This window comes from Pectinophora gossypiella, chromosome 10 (assembly GCF_024362695.1).
Source record: "Pectinophora gossypiella chromosome 10, ilPecGoss1.1, whole genome shotgun sequence".
NCBI classification, from domain to species: Eukaryota; Metazoa; Arthropoda; class Insecta; order Lepidoptera; family Gelechiidae; genus Pectinophora; species Pectinophora gossypiella.
This window is the reverse complement of record NC_065413.1, coordinates 16,794,982-16,808,828: the sequence shown is the minus strand read 5'-3', so window position 1 is coordinate 16,808,828 and position 13,847 is coordinate 16,794,982. Positions and strand designations below refer to the sequence as shown.

Sequence of the window (13,847 nt, the reverse complement as noted above, 5' to 3'; positions counted from 1 at the left end):
GTTCATTTTGGTAAACGTTACTAGAGACAAAAATAGAAAATACCTAAAAAATTGCGTGCTGTTTTTTAACTGAATTTGATTGTACCAAGAGGTACCAAGCTGTGTACGTCACAAGGTTTGCCTACAGCGATTCTGAAGATTCGAGCAATATGCGTTTTAAAACAGAACTGTATTTTTTTGACGTGATTTATTACGATTTGCCGCATATGATATTAGTTACTTGGCCGGATATTTTTTCCTTATAATTGTTAGGTAGTTCAGTAATACTTATTAAAACATTTTCTTGTAGTTAAAAAGTGGACTTACGAACTTTTCGTATTGAGCTCACTTTGTCTCTCAAAGTTAAAGTCAGTCAGCTAAAAATCTCCCGCCGTGTATGTTTTTGTCTGGTAATTTCTAGAGATTCTAGAGTAGTATACTCTACAGTATACTCCTCGGTATTGAGATAGTGGAGCTTTTCGATTGTTTTATAATATTAGTCGCTGTATCGAAGTGACTGTTCAGGTACATCAGTGCGAGCACACAAAGGTTTAAATCGAGAGACGCCATGTTTTTTTTTATATTTATTTTTTATGACTCTAGAACAGAAATATTATATGAACTTTATTGAATTGATATTTTTAATTTTGTTATATTATTTCAATAGAATAAAAAAAAAGATGAAAAAAATATGTCTTTGTTGAATGAGAAACATTCGACAATTTTAAATCAGCGTTTTTGTATATATTTTTTTATATGAAATGAACGACTTATATAAAAAAGAAAAGAATACCTTTAGATATGTTGGCGTTTTTACCAGATTTGAGAATAAGATGTGTTTTTCGATTTAAATACTTCGTTTTAATTAGTTTGCAAGGATATCGAATGTGATACGCGGATTGCTACCGCTCACGATACATATCATATATCTGACTAAACTATACATAAATATCATAGTGGTTAGTGTGAAACATATTATACATATATAAGTAGTATAGGATCGTTGTTGTTCTCAGACGTTGTCTCTAATACGCGCGCGTTATACTTTACTATATACGTACAGGGTGTTAGTGACATCGTAACGAAAACTTTGAGGGGTGATTCGGACCATGATTCTGAGTTGATATCAAGTGGAATTTTCCGTCGCAAAAGTATAGAACAGAAAATAATTAAAAAAATACTAACATTTTTATGAATTTTCCGACAGGAAATTCCACTTGATATCAACTCAGCATCATGGTCTGAATCATCTCCCTCAGTATTCTTTACGGTGTCACTAACACCCATACCTACTTGTATGGCTACATGTATGTACTTGTCCGGGGTGTAAGTGATATAGTAACGAAAATTATTCTGATCTAATATCAAGTGGAATTGTCCATCGCAAAACTAAATAATAATGAATTTTGCGACGGAAAATTACGTACGATATTAACTCAGAATCAGCGTCTGAATCATCCCCTTAGTATTCGTTACGATGTCACTAACACCCTGTATATTAATATATATATATTATATTGAAAAACTTTGTTGAATCTTTAAAGTTCTAAGCCAAATTTGTTGAGGCTTTCATACTTTAACAAACAATTTAAAAAGATTAAACAAAATTTTATTAGTAAAATTGTTATAAAACAAGAATAATTTATGTATTACTTGTAATTTTATGGCACAAAGCTTATCTTTATATACATCAAATTATATATAATTATAGGAAATTTAAAAATATTGTATACTTAACATTTTAAAATAGATCTGATACTCGAAACGAAACATATCAAAATGAACTTTATAAATAAGAAAAATCAAATAGAATTATAATATATTATTGTTATAAAATACACTACTTATTATCTTTTATGGCACAGACTGTGACAGTATAATAATTAGTATTTTAAATATGTTTTCGATTTGATTAAACTCCAGAATATGGCAGGTTGATGGATTCATTCGCCAGATCAACGTAACATAACATAAACAGCCTATATACGTCCCACTGCTGGGCACAGGACTCTCCTCAATCAACTGGAGAGGGTATGGAGCATACTCCACCACGCTGTTCCACTGCGGGTTGCCAAACCGTCACTTATCTAATTCAGGCCTAAATGTTGTTTACCAAAACAGTAAAATACATACATATCATTGCGGTAGTCAGACCTCATTGAGCTTTCCGTAAAATACACATCTACATACAAAATACAACTTATAACAAAAAGGCGAGTTTATGATTAAATAATTGAATAATTTCTATGTTAATAATAATATTCAATGTGTGCGGGAAACCAGCCATGTTGATTACTTACTAGTTTTTTTGACGTGACTTATTGTGGGTTTGACTAAAATGGCATTAACTACTTGGCCGGACAAAATTTCATTACCAGAAGCGAATTCTAATTTGTGATATCTGGATACATACATACATTAACTCACACCTACTTCCCACCGGGGTAAGTAAAGACAATTTGCTTCGTTGTCAGCTTCCTCCACATTTATCAATCTAGAAAATATTGAAGAAACGTCATAATGTAACTAATAATAGGCTATGCGGTTCATTGACTGGCTGATCAATCCAGTTGGCTGCGAATATATAGATAGATAGATAGATAAAATACTTTATTGAGCACAATGGACACAAAATACAGAGATAAGGACAACATATACAGAAAAGCACAACAGGCGGCCTTATTGCTCATGCAGCAATTTCTTCCAGGCAACCTTTGGGTACAGGAAAATTTTGTACAAGTATAATAATAGCGGGTTAGTGCATTCTAACAAAATAAATAATTAAAAGAACAACCTACATAAAATAAGTACATTTAACTACATATATATATTATACATAAATATATAAACTATACATAAATATATAAACTATATATATATATATATATATATATATATATATATATATATATATATATATATATATGACTATTATACACAACTAAATAATTATACATACAATACATATATCAATAGGGACATTGTCGAAATCACTTTGTGAGACTGTCCTTTGTTTGGTAAGGACTTTTCAGGCTTGAATCACCTGATTGTCCGAAAAAGTAAGATGATTCCGCGCTTCGGACGGCACGTTAAGCCGTTGGTCCCGGCTATTAGCCGTAAAAACACCTTTACCAATCCGCAGTGGAGCAGCGTGGTAGAGTATGCTCCATATCCCCACCGGTTGACTGAGGGGAGGCCTGTGCCCAGCAGTGAGACGTATATATACACTGTTTATGTGTGTATGTATGTGTATATCAATAGGGCACAACCATTGTATAGTTTCATCACGTGACAAAATATACTTATGATTATGATATTGTTACAAAATTACACCTTCTTCAGGTATACTCGTGCCTAAGGTTTATTTGTGAGTTTTATATAAATAAATATATAAAAATATGTATAATATATAAAGTACGTATGACAATGTAGTATCGCGCGATGATATTAGAAGCGGCTGTCCACTGTTAGTTGGTAGTATACCTACTTACGACTTATCTAGTTCTTGTTGAATATTTGAAAATGTGAAAAAAATGTGTACTTTTGTGAACTTGGCCGCGCTCGCGACGGCAATAAAAGATATAGTATGTTGGATGAGCGTTTCACTTTATTTTATTTACAGCCCTTCTCATTCTATTAGGTTTCTTCTTACAGACAGCCTCACTTCATATTTTTTTAATAATATAGAAGGCAAACGAGCTGATGGATCGCATTATGGTAAGCAATTACCCTGTGTGTTGCCTTTCAGATAGAAGTTTTTTTAAACGTAAGTATATACCTACTTCTTGAAAGAGTGAATAACGAACCCGGGCGAATCAAATAAGTATTTCGCTGGTATGCAACCAGTTAGACAGGTCATGTCAACTTAATTCTGTCGGGTTATTGGTCTGCAAATTTTTTTGAGGGTTGTTTTAGATTTCTGTCTAAAATCGACGTGACTGTCGATTACCCGTCCCTTTCTTTTTCAGTGGATAAGAAAAAACAGGTATAACTTAAAATAAAATTAGATGATGTGTACTGGAATTAGCAGCAATATGTATGTCTAACAAAATATGTGAGCCGTGGTATCCCCGTCGGTAGAACGCTTGCCTCTCACTTTGAGTTCGCAGGTTCGAATCCAGCACAGGCCTAAACCAATGATTGTCGAATATGTTTTGGAGTTCAAGTTTGGATCATAAATTATTATCACGTGCTCAGCGGTGAATTGCGTTTGAATCTAATAAATAAATTTATTACTAAATTGAAAATATCAAACGTACCTACTTCTATTAATAGAAATTTATCAATTTCTGGTACCTGTTTACAATGGTAGAGAATGTGCGAAAAAATTCTTTTTACCACTCAAAAACAATAAAGATACTAGCGGCGAAAGAAAACATTTTGACGAAACCCACATTCCCGAGAAATGCATTTTTCGGAGGTATGTGACCTAACCAGCATTAGACTGGTTTTCCCTTCGCGGGTTGAAAGGTCAAACAGGCAGTCCCCTCCGGAAAAAAACCGGACCTGTCAAATCTTCAGGTTAGGTAAGCGGGTCCTGTGAAAAATGGAATAATGTTAGGGAGTTATTGATGTAGGTGTAACAAACAAAATATGTCAGTGCTCACGAGTGCTCTCACACTATGCTCATGTAATATTAATGATGTTGTTCGACTCCATCTGATGGTATCTTCATTTATGATTCAAATCGCATTCAGTACTTTCCGTCTTCGCCGCTAAATATGCGTGTTATATGTTAGATAAAATTTCCTCTCAGATGTTATGTTGTTAGGCTATATTCAATTACTTATGTAAGATATAGTTCGGTCTGTTTTTTTGGCCGTAATTCATAATTTATTATTATTGATTCTCCTATATTTAGCGTTATTATGGTGCTAATTCCTGTAAATACCATCTAATTTTATTTTAAGTTATATCTGTCATTTTCTTATCCGCCGAAAAGGAAAGGGACGGGTAATCGACAAGCATAAAATTTATGAAACACACGTCAATTTTAAGCACAAATCTAAACCAACCGTCTAAAAATTTTACGTCAGTCAATAACCCGACACATTAATTTACTCATTCTTCCTAAAATTAAGAGCTGTGAATCATCCGTCCCTTTCCTTTTCGACGGATATGAAAATGACGGATATAACTTAAAATAAAATTAGGCGGTGTCTGCAGGAATCGGGGCCTATGACTTTATGACAAATATATACGTAATTATGATTACAACTTAGGTCTCCGAAAAGTAAAAAATAGTAGTAATCTGCACTTTGACAACGTGTTATGCTGAATGAACAGTTACGTATTGCGGATACAAAAACACAATCATTTAATTATTTACATTTTTATTAATTTATACAAAATTCTTTTCTTAAACTAATTTTGTACAGTTCGTCATTATAATTAAATAATATAATTAATACTTTCGCTCAGTATTGTTCTTACACACGAGTCAGCGATAGAGACGGCGTGACTAAATAAATAGAGAGACTAACTTGATCGAGTACTCAGACGCCGCTAGGTGGCGCTGACAGGTCACAGAGCAGACGCACCAGCTGGGAACAATGTGCCAGACCACAGTGTGAGTGAACTACGCACAATACATAATATCCCAAACAATATTCATCTATCACAAAACATGTTATCACTGTGGTCTACACATCGTAAAACTTAAGATGCTCTTGGAAAATGACTGACACGAATATTCTATCACCGATCTATCACATAAGGAATTGCAATGATTTTCTAATACACATAGCCGCCGTTAGAGTCGTAGCCCTGGCTGATGGTGTCGGGGACGCCGCTGGGGTAGCCGCCGCCTCCACCGGAGCCTCCGTGGCCACCGGAGCCTCCGTGACCGCCAGACGAGTACCCTCCAGAGCCGCCAGATGAGTAACCACCGCCGCCGCCGCCAGAGTGACCACCAGAAGAGAAGCCACCAGAGAACCCTCCATGTCCGCCACCAGAGCTAGGAGCACCGTAGCTGCTGGACGGGGCAGCCGGGGCGCCGTACGAGCTTGAGGGAGCAGCCGGGGCACCGTACGAGGAAGACGGAGGAGAGGGCGCTCCGTACGAGCTAGAAGGAGCGCTGTACGAGCTGGAGGGTGAGAATCCACCGCTAGAGTGACCGCCAGACGAGTAACCACCACCGCCGCCGCCGCCACCATGACCTCCGGATGAGTGACCACCGGATGAGTGACCACCGGACGAGTGTCCACCGGACGAGAACCCTCCAGAGCTAGGGGCGCCGTATGAGCTAGAAGGAGGGGATGGGGCACCGTAAGAGCTGGAGGGAGGAGCGGCGGGGGCGCCGTACGAGCTAGAGGGTGGAGAAGGGGCGCCATAAGAGCTTGAAGGAGGAGACGGTGCGCCGTAGGAGCTGGATGGAGGGGCAGGGGCGCCGTAGCTGCTCGAAGGACCTGAAGCACCGAAACCGCTGCCACCAAAACCGCTGCTGCTGAACCCACTGCCGCTGCTGCTGAATCCACCGCTGCTGAAGCCGCCGCCGTGCCCGGAACCACCACCGTGTCCAGAGCCACCGCCGTGACCGGAGCCGCCTGAGGGAGCGCCGTACGAAGAGGAAGGTGGAGCGCCGTATGAACTAGATGGCGGGGAAGGTGCGCCGTAGGAGCTTGAGGGAGGGGGAGCGCCATAAGAGCTGGAGGGCTTAGACGGGGCACCGTAAGAGCTGGATGGTTTAGGCGGGGCGCCGTAGCTGCTAGAGGGCTTAGACGGTGCTCCGTATGTGGTGGAAGGTCCAGTGGGGACACCATAGCTGGTCGCGGGCGGTCTGGCGGGCGCTCCGTATGAGCTGGATGGTTTGGGGGGAGCTCCATAACTCGACGAGGGTCTTGACGGAGGGGCGCCGTAGTTGGAGGAAGGAGGGGGTGCGCCGTACGAGCTTGAAGGTGGAGGCCCGTAGCTCTGCTTCGGTGGGGCTCCGTAGCTGGATGAGGGGCGTGATGGGGCTCCATAACTTGATGAAGGCCGTGACGGGGCTCCATAGCTAGATGACGGCCGGCTGGGCGCTCCGTAGCTGCTTGAAGGTGATGGCGGCAGGTAGGACGAGCTCAGCGGCGCTGCGGACAGAGGTATTGGTGCTATGAGTGACGTCGGAGAACTTGTTCTTGGTACGAGCCTCTGCTGTGAGCGTTCAACGCTTTTATAACATTCGTTAACCTGTTTCAGTTGGATATAATATAATGTTGGTTTTGGAATAGTAGAGGCATATAATAAGGCATAGTAACGGATAGAACGGCAATTCTCCGCTCCCCACCAGCGGTTGAGCTAGGTTTACCTCACCCCCCCTTTTAGTTTAATCTTCAATCGTATATGGTCTTCAAGCGTCACACAAACAGATGCGCGTGTACGATAACGTCAATGTGTAGTCTCTGTATAACGAGGTGTTTATATGAAGTGTCCAGGGTGTGGTAGAGATCTATGTGCGTTAATCCAATTTTAGAAATCTTTGTATGAAGATTAATCAATGAGAACACTTATTGAGAGTCGTACGTCGAGCTTATGAACTTGACCCGTATGTATACGAAAATAATTTGACTATACAGGGTGTTAGTGACTTTAATGAATACTAAGGGGGATGATTCAGACCATGATTCTGAGTTAATATCAAGCGGAATTTTTCGTTGCAAAAGTATAGAATTGAAAATAATTCAAATAATATAGTAAAATTTTCATGACTTTCCGATAGGAAATTCCAGTTGATATCGACTCAGAATCATGGTTTTCGTTACGATGTCACTAACACCCTGTATATCCTTCTTGTAATAAATAATAATATACCATAATGACAAAATTGTAACAGTAATGACATCGACATTAGAAATTGTGCATGTAGAGTTTGTCATAATTTACAAATTGATTCTAGAATATTTCATTATATTGCCTTGGATTGCGTGTATTTTGGTGAATTTCTTACTTCATGTAAAGATGACACATTAGTATGATACAATACAAGGTTGGACACATGCTTAAGAACACAAAATAATTGCAACTCTAATTTCGTATAATGTGCTGTATTTCGTACTAAATAACACGGTGTTTGTCGCATTTAGATGTTTTTTTGACACTTTCGTGCAATAGGCACGCAATATGACCTCGCCATACGCATACAGGTTAAGTACCTTGTAATATTGCAAGGTTTGTGACAGGACTGTGATATCAGAGTATGAATAGAAAAGTAAGTAGGATTGATTGTAAGTACTTAACAAAAAAAAAAAAACAAAACAAATGAGGATTGATTCTGATGACGTATATTCAAAAATTTAAAATTGATTTTCATCAAATTTATCTATCTTTTTCTCCCGTGTGGGTTGAGAGGTGTATTATTAATCTCATCAACCCTGGTTACAAGGGTACTATTGAGCCGCCAAAGGCCCGTGACATGACTCATGGAACGACTACTAACTTACATCAGTAAGTGTAACCGGGACCAACGGCTTAACGTGCCTTCCGAAGCCCGATTCATTTTACTTTAGGACAATCAGGTGATCAGCCTGTAATGTCCTAACCAAACTAGGTATCACAAAGTATTTTTTGTGATATTTTTCCACCGGGATTCGAACCAGGGACCTCCGGATTATTACCTCACCTCGTTCCCAGTCATTACTTCCCCTCTGGGTGGTCATGGGTGGCCACTGCAATTTTATCTAATTCTGGACGGAGATAGGTTGTCTGCAACCTGGTGACCCCCCCGACATAAAAGTTGCTCCTGCTTAGAACTAGAATAGAACAGCAGATAAGTGTACTGTTACTTATTACTTTATACTGTGATTACATTCAATAGGGTATTCCATAAAGTTTGAAATCGAATAACATCATTGCTTTTCTAAAAAAAATGTTATATGAGTGCGATATGCAAATTATTTTTAATTAGAAATATCTCTTAAGCATTTTAAACAGATCAGAAACTTAAAAAAGACGTAAGTGAGATGGTTTATGATAAGTATTATGTAAACTTAATGCACAGTGTTGCGTTTATAATATTAGGCGGTGCAAGTTTTTTAGTTGTTAAGCAAACATAAGAATAAAACAGACGGACAGACAACAAAGTGATCCTATAAGGTCTTCCGAATACATCCCGCTTAGGGACGGTACTGAAAAGTATCGGTGTCCGAAGGACGTAATATACGATCCCGACGACCCGATTGCTCTAGCCACAGAGGCAGCCAATCAGCTCGCGACACCAAACACTTCAGGACCCCGATACCGACCCCGCCGGCGTGGTCGACGATTTCCCTCAATCAGCGCTTATCGCTATCGACCCACTAGGGTTGATTAATTCTTTCAAATATTTTCCACTCAGACGACGCCCTGAGCCGAGGTTTGCGCCCAACTGGGCACCCTCAGGCCTGTTGTCTTAAACATTGTACCGGGTGAGAGCCTTCAGCGCTCCCCATTTGTCCGGCCAAGTAGTTAATGCCATCTGCGGCAAATCTACAATAAGTCACGTCAAAAAAAAGAACCTATAAGGGGTCCGTTTTACCTTTTGAGGTTCGGAACAGTGGCAGCCCTAGGACGGTGCGAGGTGAAAATCAAATGGTTCACCCTGGCCGCAAACTAACTTCATCGGGTTAGATTGCGGCCACATTAAACTCATACCGGGTTGCCATAAACAATTTTTTTTAAATATTTACATATGCAAATGTCGGTGGTCGTAACCTAATCGAAAAAAAATATTTTAAGGGGCTGAGGGGTGCCACTATGAGTTCTGGCACCACCTAAATATTTTGCTAGGGCCGCCACTGGTTCGGAACACTACACTATTATGTAACGAACGCATTGTTCAAATTGTCAGACTCTATTTATGAGTGACAAATTAAAAAGAAACATAGATGGCAAGCGGTGGACTATGTTAGCCATCCAGTATGTATTTCAAGATGGATATCGAAATCAATGTAGTCCTCGATAGATATGGCGATACGATGCCCGGCGCATAGATTGTACAAAGGTGCAGAGATGAAGATCCCTTTGCCCACTGGGACAATATTGGGCAGAAATATAAGGTAAGATAAGGAAACAGGCAATAAACGGTGCGAGCATGTTATGCTAGCGTGAACACCAGACAGCAGAGGCTATGGTGCGCGTGCGCAGGGTTTGTACTATGGTTATAGCTTACCATCGCGCTTGTAGTGCTTTCGTTTGGGAGGCTTCGCGGCTGCCAGCGCCGCCAGCGCCAGTACCAACACCTGGAAACAAGAGAAATGCTCGATTTGAGGCGTTGATATATATATACAAGTATCGTACGTAACTTACTATCGTAATCTATATAAAATATCAACATAATAATTATAAATATTCATATATGAAATTAGCTATTTCTAATCTATTTTCCCTTTGTGCAATAAAGAATTTTATATTGTATTGTACATAATATATAATTGTACGTATATTTTATGGTGTTATTGGCATAAATGACATTCGATTATGAAGTTTATATTTTTGTTACATATTTTATAACTATGTCAACGGTTCCCTAACTAACATGCGCGCATTGCTCGCGGACATTTACCGTCGATATAGGGTATATTAGTCACGTCAGAGTTCACTATCGAAGCTCAACTGCGTAATGTGGCAAGGATGACATTAATATAATTATTATCTACTTGTATGGCTACTTTACAAGTAAAGGGTGTAGGTGACATCGTGACAAATACTGAGGAGGATGATATAGCTGGAGACACAGCGACACACTGACATAAGTATTCTTCCAGAAGAAAAGCCAGGGGTAAAAATAATATATGGGGATGAGTTATGTGATCGGGACGTCACAGTACCTAAGTATGGGAAAACTTTACAAAATATATAACTGGGTAGATATTTAAAACTACTTCGCACTTTAAAACACATAATAACGGGTTCTTACCGCGTTTAAAACAGGGATATGAGACTCCCGATATTTCGACACTTTTGCAAGTGCCATGATCACGGGGGAGTCTCATGTCCCTGCTTTAAACGTGGTAAGAACCCGTTATTATGTGTTTTAATTATGATAATAACCGCGTAAACTTAAAACAATGTATTTCGCACTTTGTTCGGAGTTAAGCCTGAAACGAGTCTAGCTCTTTCAAGACATCATAAGCTGGTGACAGCTTAAATCGCACAAATATCCAAATGTTCAACTGATGTCGCAACTAGTCTCAAATAACGATCTGTCCTGCGATTACCCTGTGAGCAGTAGTTAGCGGGTGCCTGTAGTCACATCAAATGTTGCTCAACTCTGGCATTGGACGGCGGAGCCTCAGCCCGCGGGTTTGCACAACCTCGCGTGTGCCCGCGGGCCATCAACGTAATTGGGCTGTGAAAGAAGCCTTCTCTATACAACTTGACGTCTGGTACTCTGGGGTTCCGGCCAGGTAATTAAGGGCTTTTTTTCAAGTGACTTATTGCAGATTTGCTGCAAATGGCATTAACTACTTGGCTGGAGAAATGGCGCTAAGGGCTCTCTCTCGGAACAAAATTTAAGACAACAGGCCTGAGGGTGCTCAGTTGGGCGCGAATCTCAGGCGTACACTGCAGATTACAGTGCATAAAAATAGTAAGTATCACCAAATTCTACTTTTTCAAGCATACACAATACACGCGTCATCTGAATGATTATATTTGAAAGAATTAATCTATCCAAGTGGGTTGAATAAGTGCTGAATGAGGAAAATTGTCGACCACTAGGTAGGTGTTAGGTATTATTCATTGGAATTTAGGAAAGGAAAATATCTTCAAAGTACCTTTTTTTTAATTTATTTATTCAATATCAAAAAAACAATTAAATCCTTAGAAATAAAATAAGACGCTCCTCTAAACAGAAAACCCGTACAGGTTTATGCGAGGAGTGAATGAATGCGCTTAACTCGCTATACTTAATTAGTAGGTAGGTAGGTTAGGTAGGTTATTAGGTAGGCTTTAGCACACTAAGCAGAAATAATCTTTAAAAATAACGTAGACAGTAGGCTCTTTGCTATAACCTTATAACCCAACCGACTTTCCCTGCTCGGTGTACTTTTTAACAATTTAAATACTACATGACTTGGTTTCAAATCAGCCGTATAATAGCAATAAGAACGTAACTCCAGAAGCGGATATAAAGCGCATGTTAGAGATAAGCAGCTGCTTCCACTCATAGCACGTACGGTAGTAAAAATATCAAAATGGCGGCATATCGGGTGAAATGGGTGAAATGCCTTTCTATCTTAGCTATCTTCCCTTTCTAGCTTAGGATTGAGGTGAGTCTGTTTTGAATTCAATTTGCGCCAGTCTTTGCAGGATTGGGAGTCTCAGACCAGAGGTTCGCGCCCAAATCGGGCAAGTTAGCCCTCAGCGCTCTACAACTGGCGAGGAGTGAGTGTTATATACTATACACCCCTGCCTACCCATTTGCGGATACAGGCGCGGTGCTATTTTGTACAGCATGTGTTAGACGACGCCAAAAAAAGAATGACCCCCGGCAAGTGTGTATCGAACCTTACTACTCCTAAATCTAACCACGTCCCGCGTAATACACTTTCGCGGGCGCCACTAAATCTGATGTTATCTATGTAAAAATCGTGCGCCCATCAGTGGGTGCGTTTGCGCAAGCCGCCATTGTTGGAAACCTTTTAAGACTTTTTTGATTACAATGTGATATGAGATTAAGCTCATGAAAACTCATGGTTGCTTGTGAAATGGTAAGTCACGGACGTCGCTTCGTGCGCCTGCGCCGCCCTTGGATGTTACAAAAACAAACACCATAACAATGTTGCGTATCTAATGCTGATCTTATTTATTTGATTGTGGCCTTCCATCTATGGTGTATGAAGAAGAACAAAGAACTTAGAATATAATAGTATATATGTATTAGCATATTGGCCCCGATTCCTGCAAACACCTTCTAATTTATTTTAAGTTATACCTGTCATTTTCTTATCCGCCGAAAAGGAAAAGGACGGATGATTTACAGATCTTAATTTTAGGAAGAATGAGTAAATTAATGAATAACCCGCGCGAATCAAAAAGGCATCTCGCTGGTATGCAAACCGTTTCACGTGTGCTGTCAACTTAATTCTGTCGGGATATTGGCCAATATAAAATTTTTAGACGGTTCTTTTAGATTTGTGCTTAAAATTGACGTGTGTTCCATAAATTTTATGCTTGTCGATTACCCGTCCTTTTCCTTTTCGGCGGATGAGAAAATGACAGATAATAATATAAAAAAATATATAAAATAATAAAAAAAAACTTATTTTTTGTTGTTATTTACAGGAATTAGCACCATTAACTTATTTACCCATTTAGGTAATGTTCAGAAAACGCGTGACTTACACCATAGTGTCACGGGTTTCAATCTCGGCTCAGACTCTAAACCACTAAAATCGACTTTGAAATTTTTGGTTTCCAGGAATCGTACCCCTTCGGATATACAGGCTTGATACTAAGTTTTTTCTAAGTTAGAGGGGGGGGGGTTAAAATGGCCACATCGAAGCAATTCATCTATGAAAGCAATATTGCTATTTGACATTTGTATGCATTGCGCACTTGCTTTTATATGCGCAAATGTCAAATTGCATTACTGCTTACTTAGATGAATTGCTTCGATGTGGCCATTTTAACCCGCAAGTATGTTAAGCTACTTAGACATATAAGCAGGCGTTATTACTTAGGATTTGTGCCATAAAGTATAGTATTACCTTCCTACTTATTTTTATGGCACTAGCTTTCACTGAGAGAGAATTACCAGTGATTATCTGGTATTCTGCAATGCGGGTGACTGCGGAATATTTTCATATTTTTGCTCAAGGATTTCATGCAAAATTCGAAACGAAATTATGTATAAAACCTGGCAGATATTCAAAGGTCTCTAAAATTTAATGTTGTGCAACAAGACAAACAAG

At 39.4% G+C, this 13,847-nt stretch overlaps 1 protein-coding gene across 1 annotated transcript in view; it reads right to left on the bottom strand.

Annotated features, from left to right (window-relative positions):
- Nucleotides 1-5,295: 5,295 nt before the first annotated feature.
- Nucleotides 5,296-13,847, bottom strand: part of LOC126369974 (pro-resilin) — a 29,297-nt gene continuing 20,745 nt past the window's right edge. The window contains exons 3-4 of the mRNA XM_050014586.1: nucleotides 10,103-10,172; nucleotides 5,296-7,046 (exon numbers count right to left, since the gene is read on the bottom strand). Of these exons, the coding sequence (XP_049870543.1) occupies nucleotides 5,713-7,046; nucleotides 10,103-10,172 (1,404 nt within the window). The 3' untranslated portion in view covers nucleotides 5,296-5,712. The remainder of the gene's footprint in view (nucleotides 7,047-10,102; nucleotides 10,173-13,847) is intronic.